Source organism: Aquarana catesbeiana, linkage group LG02 (assembly GCF_042186555.1).
Source record: "Aquarana catesbeiana isolate 2022-GZ linkage group LG02, ASM4218655v1, whole genome shotgun sequence".
NCBI lineage: Eukaryota > Metazoa > Chordata > Amphibia > Anura > Ranidae > Aquarana > Aquarana catesbeiana.
Window position 1 is genome coordinate 93,411,771 of NC_133325.1, and position 16,296 is coordinate 93,428,066.

At 41.4% G+C, this 16,296-nt stretch overlaps 1 protein-coding gene across 8 annotated transcripts in view; it reads right to left on the bottom strand.

Moving 5' to 3' along the window:
• The window catches only part of LOC141127058 (uncharacterized), a 291,214-nt gene that overhangs the window by 221,277 nt on the left and 53,641 nt on the right, over positions 1-16,296 (bottom strand). For 7 of the 8 annotated variants that reach the window (XM_073613212.1, XM_073613215.1, XM_073613214.1 and 4 more), the window contains 3 exons: positions 14,154-14,239; positions 11,548-11,585; positions 8,917-8,951 (listed from right to left, as the gene is read on the bottom strand). In XM_073613212.1, the coding sequence (XP_073469313.1) occupies positions 8,917-8,951; positions 11,548-11,585; positions 14,154-14,239 (159 nt within the window). Of the gene's footprint in view, positions 1-8,916; positions 8,952-9,960; positions 10,638-11,547; positions 11,586-14,153; positions 14,240-16,296 lie in introns of those variants that run through there. The other variant, XM_073613217.1, reaches the window with a different exon arrangement.

The window sequence follows — 16,296 nt, forward strand, 5'->3', positions numbered from 1 at the left end:
CCCCACACACACACCTACCTGTACACACTCAGCTGCCCAAACACCCCCCCCCCCTGTACACAAACAGCCTCCTACCTTCACTTGTAAAGTGGTCTTCCTAGTCCCACTCCCAGGTCCTGTTTCTACATGTCCCTGTGAGACATCAGAGGAGCTGCAGTCCACTAGGGGTGCACATGCAGGAAACAGCCAGAGGTGGCAGTAAAGAGCCCGACTGTGAGCTGAATAACAGAGGAGCAGCCACTGCTGACACGCACAAATACAGAGAGCCAGCCGCAGCTACAGAGCACCCGCCCTGCCTTGTCCTGTCCATGATAGCTGGCCTGACACCCCCCAATGTGTGGCACCCGGGGCGGCCCGCCCCCCTCAGTCCCCCCCTCACACCTCTACGCACTCAGTCCCCCCCTCACACCTCTACGCACTCAGTCCCCCCTCACACCTCTACACACTCAGTCCCCCCCTCAAACCTCTACGCACTCAGTCCCCCCCTCAAACCTCTACGCACTCAGTCCCCCCCTCAAACCTCTACGCACTCAGTCCCCCCCTCAAACCTCTACGCACTCAGTCCACACCTCTACGCACTCAGTCCCCCCTCACACCTCTACGCACTCAGTCCCCCCTCACACCTCTACGCACTCAGTCCCCCCTCACACCTCTACGCACTCAGTCCCCCTCACACCTCTACGCACTCAGTTCACCTCACACCTCTACGCACTCAGTTCCCCCTCACACCTCTACGCACTCAGTCCCCCCTCACACCTCTACGCACTCGGTCCACCCCTCACACCTCTACGCACTCGGTCCACCCCTCACACCTCTACGCACTCGGTCCACCCCTCACACTTCTACGCACTCAGTCCCCCCTCACACCTCTACGCACTCAATCCCCCCTCACACCTCTACGCACTCAGTCCCCCCCTCAAACCTCTACGCACTCAGTCCACCCCTCACACCTCTACGCACTCAGTCCACCCCTCACACCTCTACGCACTCAGTCCCCCCCTCACACCTCTACGCACTCAGTCCCCCCCTCAAACCTCTACGCACTCAGTCCCCCCTCACACCTCTACGCACTCGGTCCACCCCTCACACCTCTACGCACTCGGTCCACCCCTCACACCTCTACGCACTCGGTCCACCCCTCACACCTCTACGCACTCGGTCCACCCCTCACACCTCTACGCACTCAATCCCCCCTCACACTTCTACGCACTCAATCCCCCCTCACACCTCTACGCACTCGGTCCACCCCTCACACCTCTACGCACTCAGTCCCCCCTCACACTTCTACGCACTCAGTCCCCACTCACACCTCTACGCACTCAATCCCCCCTCACACCTCTACGCACTCAGTCCCCCCCTCACACCTCTACGCACTCAGTCCCCCCTCACACCTCTACGCACTCAGTCCCCCCTCACACCTCTACGCACTCAGTCCCCCCCTCACACCTCTACGCACTCAGTCCCCCCTCACACCTCTATGCACTCAGTCCCCCAACACACCTGTAGACACTCAGCTGCCCTCCCCCACACACACACACACACTTGTACACACTCAGCTATCCACCCGCCCCCCACATACACCCACCTGTACACACTTAGCTCCCCCCACACACACACCTACCTGTACACACTCAGCTGCCCAAACACCCCCCCCCCCCTGTACACAAACAGCCTCCTACCTTCACTTGTAAAGTGGTCTTCCTAGTCCCACTCCCAGGTCCTGTTTCTACATGTCCCTGTGAGACATCAGAGGAGCTGCAGTCCACTAGGGGTGCACATGCAGGAAACAGCCAGAGGTGGCAGTAAAGAGCCCGACTGTGAGCTGAATAACAGAGGAGCAGCCACTGCTGACACGCACAAATACAGAGAGCCAGCCGCAGCTACAGAGCACCCGCCCTGCCTTGTCCTGTCCATGATAGCTGGCCTGACACCCCCCAATGTGTGGCACCCGGGGCGGCCCGCCCCCCATAGGTACGCCACTGTATACAGAGCAAGAGTTTAGCTTTAAAGCTGAACACAAGCCAGAACATTCTTTCTTCCAGCACAAATGAAAACTGGTCAGAGCAGGAGGCGGAGCCTAGCAGGGCAGACATGCATTGTTAGAGCTCCACACCGCTGAGGAGAGAAGAGAAGGACAAAGCGGAGCCCGCAGGCTCAAAAGGTATCCATTTGAACCTTTTTGCCCCAGGGAACAAACTGTGAAAGTTTGGGCAGGAAATATGGTACTGGGAGGAAACCGTGGCAGAAATAAAAATCACCTCACAAAGAGCTCACAGGCACTCACTGCAGCTGAAGCAGCTCCAGTCACCTCACAAGCTACAGCATCAGGGCGCTCTCACAGACAGAAAATGTCACAGCAAGACTCTCCATTTGAGTCAGATACAGAACAAATCCTCTCACAAACTTCTCCACAAGCCTCCTCAGTATCCCCAGTAATTTTATTACAATTTGAAAAGATGCTTCATAAGGCTTTAAAACAAACCTCAGACCAAATAACAAAAAGCCTAACCAAAGAAATAAGAGAGCTGGGAAACTGCACCGCAGCCTTAGAAATAAAAGTGGATGAAATTGAAATTACAACCCAAGAAAATATAACAGAATTGGAACAATTAAAAAAAGAGAATTTAATACTTCAAACTAAGCTCGAAGATTACGAAAATAGAGCCAGACGTTCAAACTTGCGCATAAGGGGAATACCTGAAACTGTGACAGACCTGCAATCTACTATTACTGCTCTATTACAAGAACTAAAGCCAGATATCCCTATTGAACGTTTAGAACTGGACAGAGTACACAGAGCTCTCACAGCCAAAAAGAAAGATGGACCCCCACGTGATATAATCACAAAATTTCATTATTACAGAACGAAAGAACAAATACTAATTGCTGCAAGAGAAAAAAAGGAACTTAATTTTCAAGGACACACATATCAAATTTTTGCTGACTTATCCCAACTTACTATTACTAAAAGACGATCCATGAAACCCCAACTAATGGAACTGCAACGCCACAACATTATGTATCAATGGGGCTTCCCCTTTTCAGTCAGATTTAACTACCAAGGTACAATTTACAGAAGCAGATCAGCAGATGAACTACAACAAACCCTTTTAAAATTAAATCTGACAGAACCCACAAATAGCAACACTCCCACACGCAGAAGAATGGCGTCATCTTCACCTTCAGGCAGCACCCAGAAAATTTCAGAACAAAATGGGAATCATCATTCTCACAAAAGAGGCCGTTATGCCACATCATCCATGGACCAAGAAGATTCAATGGACTGACATCCTAATTCTTGATATCTCTTCATTTATTATACTAAGAGATGGTTCTCTATAAAAAACCTATAGTTATAACTGAATGTAACTGCATTCTGATAGTCACACACTGTGTGGGATCATGTTACATTCCAGTTATATTTCTTATTACTTCTGATTCATATAGCCTTAGAATATATAAGTGAAATAAGGAAATTCTTGTTCAGTTATATATTATCAGGTAATAACAATAGATTTATTACTTTTTAGGACAAATATGTTCAAAAATCCAGAAGTAATGGAAGCTTTTTCTTTCTTTTCTTAAAACAAATATATTATTACCTAACTAGTTCCTAGAATTATGTTTTTGTTTAGTCTAATCTGAAGCAATACAACCTCAATTTTATGAGTTAACATATCTAAACAGTTGCATATGAATAAAATATGTAATTGTTTACTCTAAAAGGGTTAAAATCCCAAAATAATTCAAACTATCTTCATCAATACCAAAGTTATTAACAGTACCTTTCTAACTGAATTATTTAGCCTAGGGCAAGACTAACCATATACAACCACCCTGGAATAAATAATTTCAACAAAAACTATATTCTGCACTCCAATTAATGAAACATCATTTTGATGTCTTTTGACATAGCACTTCTCTCCTGTAAGCGGAAGATCCGTGTACCCCCATTAGCCCTCCTCATTCTCCCAACCATATTATGTGGGAGTGTGACGAAGGCACTTATTCCCCTGAGAGAGATATTTATTCTCTTTTACGGGTAAATTTTGATTACTTGCAAAAAATAATTTATACAATGTATCATCTAATCTCATATGTTTTTTGTTTACTCTTTACTCCAGAATTCACTGGTTTCTTTTCTATCTATTCATCTCTTCAGTCCACACAGGTTGATCTGCGCAGTCAGCTCTGCATAACAAAAAGTAAGTCAAAACTATTTGATCTATTGCCATGGCACCACTGAATATACTTTCCCTGAATGTTCAGGGAATAAATGTCCCTCAAAAAAGGACCAAAGCCTTCCGTACTTTCCATAACAAGAAGGCTCACATAGTATGCCTCCAAGAAACACACTTCACCAAAGATTCTACTCCAAAATATATTTCTCCTTTTTATCAACAAATTTACACGGCTTCTGCCTGTACCAAGCAAAGGGGAACTCTAATTGCATTTCACCGATCCACACCATTCACCTTATCATCAGAAATTAAAGACCCAGAAGGTAGATACCTGATACTCATGGGTTATATAATGGATACAGCAATCACGGTGATTTCCTACTACGCTCCTAACAAACAACCTACACCATTCCTCTCACATATATTACAAGTGATTAATACACACAAAATAGGAACAGTGATAATGTGTGGGGATTCGAACCAGGTCCTCCTCCCATTTCTAGATAAATCACCTTTTACACCATCCAAAATAACCTCTAGATTACCTTTTTCTCAACTTCTTTCCAAATACAATCTGGTAGATTCATGGAGAGAAAGTAACCCAATGAAAAAGAAATTCACTTATTTCTCGCACCCTCATCAAACCTTCACCAGAATAGATCATATTTTTCTAACAATAGGAATGATACCAGAAATTATTGCATCAGATATAATTCCGATTCCGTGGTCTGACCATAATGCAGTATACACTACTATAGCCTCAGCCATACCAAAAGCGCATGACCCAACGTGGTACTTACCGGACATAATGCTCAAACACCCACTACATCAGATAGCCATTGAACAAGCTTTAAAGGAATACATATCAATTAATAATACAACAGACATCTCCCCAATAACACTGTGGGAAGCTCATAAGCCTGTCTTGCGTGGTACAATACAAAGACAAATGGCACTATTTAAACGGGAACGCAAAAATCTAGCAAAAAAACTAGAACTCAATTTTAATGCAGCCTACATATCATTTCAAGATAATCCATCTCAGAGTACAAAATTTCATCTGGAAAAATCTAGATTGGAATACGATCTATTTCTCACTGAGTCAGTTGATAAATCCCTCAAACGCTCCAAACACAATTTCTACATGAATACAAACAAACCAGGTACATATTTGGCTCGGGCATTAAATTCAACTAACAAATCTTTCAAACCAATACGTTTGAAATTATCAAAAAACGTTTACACTTGTAATCCAGTTAAAATAGTCCATAAATTTCACTCACATCTCGCAACTTTATACAAGACAAACAATGAATTTAATCCTACAGAAGCTGAATCCTTCTTCTCAAAAATAACCTTACCTGAGTTATCTCAGAATCAAAAAAGCAGTTTGGATGAGCCTATAACTATAGATGAAGTTGCTAACGCCATAAAAGACCTAAAACTTAACAAAAGACCAGGCCCAGACGGCTACTCGGCTTTATACTATAAAACATTCTCAGAAATACTCTCTCCCATTCTCACTGAAACTTTTAACAAACTTCTAGATGGACATTCTTTTCGGCAAGAAACACTAATGGCAATTGTTTGTATGATCCCAAAACCCCTTTCTGATGATACTTCCTGTGTGAATTATCGGCCTCTCTGTTAAACCTCGATATTAAATTATTAGCAAAAATAATAGCAAAACGCCTCAATAGCATTATAGGAAAATTAATACATAGAGATCAAGTAGGCTTCATGCCAAATAGACAGGCAGGCGATAATATACGCAGGGCAGTGTTATTGGCACATATTGCTAAAAAACGGAAAATCCCTTTATGTTTTCTATCTCTCGATATTAAGAGGGCATTTGACACAGTATCCTGGCAATATATGCAATATTCATTACAAAAATGGGGTTTTGGACCACACTTTTTAACATGGATCAAGGCATTATATAATAAACCCAAAGCCTATATAAAATATGCTGGATACAAATCTGAAGCCTTTAATATCGAAAGAGGTACCCGACAGGGTTGCCCATTATCTCCCTTATTATTTGCCCTTATACTCGAACCCATGGCCCAATACATCAGAACAAACCAAACTATAACTGGCATTGAAGTAGGAGGTATTACACACAAATTATGTATATTTGCAGACGATATATTACTTTTTCTATCATCACCACAGGTCTCTGGTCCTAACTTAATACCAGCTCTTGATGGATTTGCAGCCCTATCCGGCCTTATGATTAATCCTAAGAAATGCCTAGTGCTTAATATTTCACTCACAAACATGGAATTGATCCCGGCTAGGGCTGCACTCCCATTCACATGGGCAGAAAAATCAATCCCATATCTTGGAATTCATTTAACAGCATCTCATTCTGACTTATTCTCAACCAATTATCCTCCTGTATTAAGACAGATCACAAATCTAATAAAACAATGGTCGCAACTTCCTTTATCCTGGATAGGGAAGATTAATGCAATCAAAATGACTATTCTACCCAAATTGCTTTATCTATTCAGAGTCCTCCCTATCCCAATTCCTTCCTATTTTTTGAGAATAGTACAAAAAAGAGCAACTTCGTTTATATGGGGCTCTTCTAAACCACGTATACCTATACACACACTACATCTTCCCAAAAATAAAGGAGGCCTGGGATACCCTAATTTTTCTAACTACTACAGAGCAGCACATTTGGCCAGTCTGTCCAAATACCATGCAAAACAGGAAATCCCATTATGGGTATTTATAGAGGCTTCAGAAAATGACCCTCTATTAATATCAAATTTATTATGGCTTGATCCTAAAGACCGCTTTAAAATTCATAATCCCATAACTAAACACTTCTTATCTCTCTGGGATAAACTAAAAACCAAATATCAGTTACAATCTCCACACAATCCTCTCCTTTCTTTTATCAGAAATCCGGCCTTTTATCCGGCATGGATCTACCCAAATTCTTTTAAAGCTTGGACAACATCAGGCATTCAGACACTAAATGACTTCATAGCATCTAAATCATTCCTTTCATTCCCATCGCTTAGAGAAAAATATGATCTACCAAACTCTGAGATATTTAGATATCTCCAAATCAAAAATTTCTATACACCATTCCTAAAGGGGGATACACCATTATCCCAATTATCCATTTTTGAATCAATCTGTACAAAAGATCCATTTGCTAAAGGTACAATTTCATCACTTTATAATCAATTATATGGAGTAGCAAATCTTAATAGACCCTCTTACGTTCAGAGGTGGGAGGAGGACCTGGGACGAACTTTAGAAGACACGGACTGGTCTAACATATGGCTCACATCTAAGTCATCTTCACCCAACATCTTAGCACTGGAGACAAATTATAAAGTCCTAACTCGCTGGTACCTTGTACCCGCTAGAGTGGCAAAATATTCACCTAATACCTCAGCTCTTTGTTTTCGAGGATGCCCAGAAATAGGCACACATTTACACATATGGTGGACGTGCCCAGTAATCCAAACCTTCTGGAAGGAAGTCTTCGTGATTGCATCTAAAATATTTAAAAAAATAATACAACCAGATCCATATTTAACTTTACTTAATCTAAAACCGGAATGGTTAACGCTCTCTCAATTCAAACTTATGATCCAACTAATAACGGCTGCAAAACAAACAGTGGCCAAGGCATGGAAATCTCCTACATTGGTACTAGCAGAAACAATTCACAGAATGAATAATACAATGTCCCATGCTAAGATGGTAGCCATCGATCAAAATCAAATTCCAAAATTTGAAAAACTTTGGCATCCTTGGATAAAACAACAGTTCCTGTCAAACTTCAATGACTCTGTCCTGTTGCCATGGTAACAGATTAAATGACTTACAGAGACACCCATTCTAAGGCTTCAAAGAGAACTAAAAAGAATAATAAACTGACGAGCAGGACAACCTTGTGGACCATACCTTTACCTTTCAACCCTTTTTCTTCTTTCTCTTTCCTTTTCTCCACCTTACGATTAAAGCTCATTATCAGAATTTATTTGACCTATATACACTCTACTTGTAAACAATATGTATAGTAGGTATAAACCATTTAAATACCTACAAAAGTAACTAAGGAAATGATATCTATCTTTAATTTAGGTTTACGTGAACCCAATGTTTAATATTTGAAATTTCATGATATTTACTTATATAAACCCTACTGTAAAACAATGAGCTTACTTTATAGATCCTTGTAAACTTACTTTATGTATCTTTATAACATTGTATACTCAATAAACTTCTTTTGACAAGGAAAACTGGTCAGAGGTGGTAGTCCTTCCTTTAGCTGCTCTTTGTGTGTCTTTAAAGCCATACATCAAAATTTGGCTGGTTCAGCAGGGACCAGCGAATATCAACCCATGTATGGGCACGCTGGTTGAACAGAAATCAATCAACTTGTATACAACCATCTTGTTGGATTTTAACTGCTTGATTGGTGCTACAAGCTATAGCCTGCAGCTCTGATCAGTGTATTCAGACACTGTCAGAATACAATAGCTCAGCTGTATGTGAATGTGTGTATGGGGGAATTGGGTCAGTTTTTTCATTCAACCCCCTGATTAAAAAAAAAAACTCATAGCAATATGTCGGGTGCGCGCCTTCCTATCTTGGATTAATATGATTAGAGATACCTCTAATGTAAGCTTCATAATGATTACTGCAATAGGAGATAATATTTAATTGTCTGTGAAAAGTTTGCTTTGATTTAATATCTTACCAGGATTAGGCATTCTATCAAATCTCAATTTTTTCCTGTAATAAAGAAAATGAACAATATTAACAAGGAAAATCATGTATAAGACACCACAGCTGCATGACTAAATTGATTATACAATATATATATATATATATATATATATATATATATATTACATACGCACACCAAATTGGCCATAACATTATGACCACCCATCTAATATTGAGTAGGTCCCCCTTTTGCTGCCAAAACAGTCCTGACCCATTGAGGCATGGACTGAAAAGTAACAGCCACATGAATGGCAGGACCCAAGGTTTCTCAGCAAAACATTACCTAAAGCATCACACAGCCTCCATCGACTGCATCTTGTGCCATACCCTCTCCAGGTAAGCAACGCACACGCACCCGGCCATCCACATGATGTAAAAGTAAACGTGATTCATCAGATCAGGCTACCTTCTTCCATTGCTCTGTGGTACAGTTCTGATACTCATGTGTCCATTGTAGGTACTTTTGGCTGTGGACACAGGTCAGCATGGTCACATTGGCCTTTTTGCAGCTATGCAGCCCCATACACAACAAACTGCGATACACTGTGTGTTCTGACACCTTTCTATCAGAATCAGCATTTTGAGCTACAGTAGCTTTTCTGTTGGATCAGACTACACGGGCCATCGTTTGCTCCCCACTTGCATCAATGAGCCTTGGCTGCCCATGGCCCTGTCACTGGTTTTCTTTCCTTGGACCACTTTTGGTAGATCCTGACCACTGCAGACCAGGAAAATCCCACAAGAGCTTCAGGTTTGAAGTTGCTTTTACCCAGTCGTCTAGCCATTACTATTTGACCCTTGTCAAAGTTGTTCAAATCCTTACGCTTGCCCATTTTTTCTGCTTTCAGCACATCAACTTCAAGGGCAACATGTTTACTTGATGATTGATATATCCCACCCACTTTCAGATGCCATTGTAGTGAGATAATTAACATTATTCCCTTTACTTGTCAATGGTCATAATATTATGGCTGACTGGATACAGATGGAGATAGCTATAGATATAAACACTCACCGGCCACTTTATTAGTACTGGCTTGGACACCCTTTTGCCTTCATTCTTCATGGTATAGATTGAACAAGGTGTTGGAAACATTCCTCAGAGATTTTGGTCCATATTTACATGATAGCATCACACAGTTTCTGCAGATTTGTTGGGTTCAGATCTGGTGAGTGTGGAGACTATTGGAGTACAGTGACCTCATTGTCATTTCAAGAAACCAGTGGTGAGATGATTTGAGCTTTGTGACATGGTGCATTATCCTGCTGGAAGTAGCCATCAGAAGATGGGTACACTGTAGTCATAAAGGGATGGACATGGTCAGCAACAATACTCAGGTAGGCCGTGGCATTTAAACGATGCTCAATTGGTACTAAGGGGCCCAAAGTGTGCCAAGAAAATATCTCTCACACCATTACACCATCACCAGCCTGAACCGTTGATACAAGGCAGGATGGATCCATGCTTTCACAATGCTTACGCCAAATTCTGACCCTACTATCTGAATGTCACAGCTGAAATGGAGACTCATCAGACCAGGCAACCTTTTTCCAATCTTCTATTGTCCAATTTTGCTGAGCCTGTTTGAATTGTAGCCTCAGATTCCTGTTTTTAGCTGACAGGAGTGGCACACGGTGTGGTCTTCTGCTGCTGTAGCCCATCAGCTTCAAGGTTAGATGTGTTGCGCTTTCAGAGATGGTATTCTGCATACCTTGGATGTAACAAGTGGTTATTTGCGTTATTGTTGCCTTTCTATCATCTCAAACCAGTCTACCCACTCTCCTCTGACATCAACAAGGCATTTTCCTCCACACAACTGACGCTCACTGGATATTTTCTCTTTTTCTGACCATTCCCTGTAAACTCTAGAGATGTTTGTGTGTGGATATCCCAGTAGATCAGTAGTTTTTGAAATACTCAGACCAGCCCGTCTGGCACCAAACATGCCATGTTCAAAGTCACTTAAACCCCATTTCTTCCCCATTCTGATGCTCGGTTTGAACTTCAGCAGGTTGTCTTCACACTATAACTTTTGCGCCAACCAATTAATATATGATTATTGAGGTTTTTTTCAACCAAAAATTAGTAGCAGAATACATATTGGCCTAAATTGATGAAGACATTTGATTTTTTACATTTTTTTATTGGATATGTTATATAGCAGAAGGTAAAAAATATTGTTTTTTTTTCCAAAATGATCTGTCTTTTTTTTTTTTGCCCTAAAAAACAAAAAACAAAGGTGATCAAATACCACCAAAAGAAAGCTCTATTTGTGGGGAAAAAAAGAACATCAATTTTATTTGGGTACAGTGTCGCATGACTGCACAATTGTCAGTTAAAGTAACGTAGTGCAGCATCGCAAAAAAAATATTAAACCTTTTCTCGCCACAAACCTGAATCTACAAATTGCAACTGGGAAAGGGTCACATAAATAATTCATCTTTATTTCTGCAGTATGAAAGGGCCTTGGTTTGCTGTATGTTGGGCTGGGCTTATCCTATGTCTATTTTATTTTAGAATTTTTGCTGCCTTCTGTGGTCTTTCCCCTATATCCCCCCAGGCACCTACATCTCCCCAGCCTTTTAGGATATAAACTCTTACCTTGCAGTCTTGTGTTCCATTTTCTTTTTCCTTTTTTTCTTCAAAAAAAGTAAAAAAAAATACAGACGTTTCAATAAAATGTTTAAAAAACATTTATATTTGTCTAAAACATTTTTTTTTTTTTTTTTATGCGAGGTCCACTTTCACTGTAATGCCTCGTACACACAGTCGGACATTGATCGGGCATTCCGACAACAAAATCCATGGATTTTTTTCCAACATCCAGCTTGCATACACACGGTCGCACAAAGTGGTCGGAAAATCCGATTGTTCTGAACGTGGTGACGTAAAACACGTACGTCGGGACTATAAACGGGGCAGTAGCCAATAGCTTTCATCTCTTTATTTATTCTAAGCATGCGTGGCACTTTGTGCATCGGATTTGTGTACACACGATCGGAATTTCCGACAACAAAATTTTGTTGTCGGAAAATTTTATAGCGAGCTCTCAAACTTTGTGTGTCCGAAATTCCTATGGAAAATGTGTGATGGAGCCTACACACGGTCGGAATTTCTGACAACATGGTCCTATCACACATTTTCCGTCGGAATATCCGACCGTGTGTACGGGGCATAACTCTGGGAAGGACATTGACAGGATAACCATTAGCACCTACTTTAGAGAAAACAAGAACTGATGGGGCTCAGACCAGGCCAGCGGTGCCAGTGCACACATAATTACTATGTATGAGGAGACTTGCAGTCACACTTGCATAAACTTTGAGTAGGCCAAAACCTGTTCATGCAGAGAAAACAAGTATGGAGACACACAATTCACACAACAAGATGTTCAAAAAATTGATATTAAACGTATATGGGACTTTTAAGGCACCACAGATACAAAGATATAATAAAAACTCTAATTTTATTTGTACAAATATTGATTAGAAAACACAGTCAATAGATGCTTCATCATTACAGCCCATATACAATCAATTAGATTTATCCAACTCCCACAGAGGGCATCAAGGCCCCACTTTATGAACAGTCCCAATTTGTTTCAACTATTAAACATCAAGTTTCTTCTTCAGGGGGTAATGGACTGATGAAGTAAGATTAGAGAAGATAAAATATGAATTTGGGTAGATGTGTTCATCTGATATCAGCCCCACAATATGAATTAGACAGGGAAAGGAAACCACTAAAGCTGCATATAAAGTTACATGACCATAACATATGTATACTGTACCATATCCTGCAAAAATGTTATCTTATAATTCTGTTCTAGGGGAGACACCAAGGTCAGAGGAAAGGCTTGACACAGCCCAAGGATCAAATCAACATTATCAGGCAAGAGAAAGAAGCCCAAATTGACCCAGGAATCAATGCTGCATTCTGTCCTCAATTCAGTACAATGCCACCCAGTATACCCAGAAGCCCAGCAAACACAAAGCTTGTAGACCTCACCTCCATAACATCTTTAACTAATGAAACCACCAAGCTACTCATTCACTCCCTTGTTATCTCTTACCTTGACTATTGCAATTCACTTCTCATAGGCCTACCTCTCCATAGGCTATGCCCTCTTCAGTTTATCATAAATTCTGCTGCTGCCAGACACATCTACCTTACCAACCGCTCAGTGTTTGCCAATTGCCCAGCAAAAGAAATTCTAAATACTAACAACAACATACAAAGCTACATCACCAATCTTGTCTCCAAATATCATCCAAACCATCTGCTCTGCTTCTCCCAAGGCTTCCTGCTCTCAAGCATCCTTGTCTCCTCCTCCCATGTTCATCTCTGGGACTTATCTAGAGCCTCTCCCATCCTCAAACTTTCTGGCTATCTCCTACTCTGGCCACCTTTAAACAATCCCTGAAAACCCTTCTCTTCAGAAATGCAATGTTATATTCCTGTTGTATACTTTTCCCCTACATTTGTTTAAGGCTAGACTTTTGAGATCACTGCTTCCAACCAGCATGAATCTCTTACCATCCCCTGCATTATATCCACTCTGACCTTTTTAGTGATACCAGGGGCCGTACTGGACACCACCTGGTATCACCAAGTTTACCATGCTTTTTAACATTTATTTTCATCTTGAAAGTATACTCAGGCTTCAATTGGGCGGGCTGCAGTCTTTACCACCCCTCTGAAAAGTGATCCGTGGTAGATCACTTTTCAGGGGTCCGGAAAGCTGCGACTTCCAGGCATTCAGAAGGTGATCCTGCTGTCTCCTAAAGGCCTGTTTTTTTTTTCCCCAGCCGCAGCTGGATTTTGTATTGGAATACTACACTGCAACCTTGAGCCAACATTTGGCTTGCGGTTGCAGTATGGTCACATTGATTTCAATGGGTAAGTTTGATAGGTAGCGCTACCTGTCAAACTCAACAAGCTGAGCTAAATTTGCTGCAAAGCAGGCATTACAAGGCGCATTATACACTTCTTTTACAATTTTTCTTTAGATTTACCAAAACCATATAATATGAGGTCAAACCTAAACACTTTCAATTTGTATGCAATCAGGCAGGCCCTTGTACAACATAGTTGAAGGTAAATCTAAAGGAAATCGAATAAGAAAATTTTATAATGTATGGGTAGTTGGAAAAAAATTAAAACATAATACAGTGATAAACAAGTACTTGCGTTTTTATTTTATTTACCGGTGTTTTGTTTTTACGTGCTTTGTTTGAGCAGCCTGGTGGTATGAACATTTCAGATGTTTCAGTGCCGTTATTCAGCTGAGCGTCTGAAAGTAAAAATACACAAACAGTTTTTGTTGTACAAAACTCACATTCTGCCTATATAAAAAAAAATGATAATAATAAAGTTACTGAAAAAGTAACTGCAGCAATGAAAAAGTAACATTTATTAAACGTATACAGCGGATATCAGGGTTCTACTAGATTTTTACATTTCGCACAATGTGGATCATTATCAGTCTCTCTGGTTACCTAGCCAAACACTGATCACAGTTATTAATAAATATAGGCTATCATTGTTTTCTTACATGTTGCAGGATCATTGCTAACAAAGAAATACAGTTTATAAACCCATCCTTATTTCTGAAATAAATTTTACTTTCAGAAAGTATGCATGCTATTGGATTACATTTAAAGTGTAAGAGAAAATCTGTAAGGTATACTTACACTGGACCCCCAAATCCCAAGATCCGTGAAGCGCCGACCTGATTTCTCCTAGCGGGTGATCGCCAGCCTCAGGTATAGCGGGACTGGGGGGGTCCAGTGTAAGTTCACCTTACAGATTTTCTGTAAAGGTGAACTTACCCTTTACCATTTCTGTTAAACACAACAACATTATAGTTTTTAACATCATATACACTATATTACCAAAAGTATTGGGGACGCCAAGTATCCCAGTTTTAGTCCGTAGGGTTCAATAAAGTTCATAAAAACAATTCCAAAAACACAAATAGAGGGGAACAGCATCACCAGCTAATGTATTTCATGTTCACTTAGTGCTTACTCATAGCTTAGATGGTCCCTGCACCTGGTTAGTGTATTAGTGGAGGCAGAGATGGGAGAATGACCTACAGTGGTGTTCATACACATTCCTGCCACTTTTCTCATTGCACATGGACACAGAGAAACAAACCACTATTTCTTCAAAAGAACAAAAGATAGGAATCAGCAACAAAGTTTATTAAAATCTCTGCAATGTTCGTTTTCTCCAAAAATGTGGAGTTATTTTCTAGGGCCCCTTTCACATGGGCTTTCTAATCTAATCTGCATGTCAGTTTTTCAGGTGGCCCTGATCAGAAGCTCCATGCAGCTATATGGAGCTTGTGTCTGTTTACATTCACCGACCGCCCAGTCCATCTGTGTTCAGGAAAACCCCCCAAAAAACAGTTTTTCCATAAATACTGTATTCATCGGCGTATAACCGCACCCCAATTTTAGGAGGGAAGTTTAAGGAAAAAAAATGTACATTTTAAAAAAAGAACTTTGAAGCAAAATTAGGGTCACAGCTCATCAATGTACCCTGCTCAGTGCCCATCTGCAGCCTCTAAATTGCCCATGAGTGCACCCTGTTCAGTGCCCATCTGCAGCCATTAAAATGCACCCTGCTCAGTACCCATCTGCAGCCATTAAATTATCCAACAATGCAGCCTGTTCAGTGCCCATCTGCAGCCATTAAATTGCCCAACAATGCAGCCTGTTCAGTGCATTTTCAGCCTATAAATTGACCAACAATGCAGCCTGTTCAGTGCCCATCTGCAAGCTCACCTTTCCCATCATTGCAGCCTTGCCAGTGTTGGATTATCCCCGCTGTCTCTGTGGGAAGAGAAGGAGCGAGCGCCGCTGAATTACACAGAGCCGCGATCTCCTGTGTACCCGGCACTCCATCACTCACAGCCACGCCTCCTGGCCCTGCTCATATGATGGACAGAACAGTGGCCCAATGCGGGAGGCGTGGCTGTGAGTGACGGAGCAGCGGATACACAGGAGACCGCGGCTCTATGTAATTCACGGCGCTCACTCCTCTTCCCTCAAAGACAGCAGGGATTGGTGTATAACACGCACCCCCTGATTTTAAGGGGGAAAAAGTACGTGTTATACACCGATAAATACGGTAACTGTGACATATCAAAAGTATTCTGATGTAAATTGGCACAAGTTTGTTTACATCGGGCTGGCCATAATACCATCACAGGTCCTCCAGTCCTCTTTCAAAATACGAACACAAACTGAATAGGTGCGTATGTCACAAAACTGACATCTGTCCTGTTTAGTTCAGATTCAGGAGGGAATCTGTTTCAGATATCCTGCTAAATGGAGAGCAGCA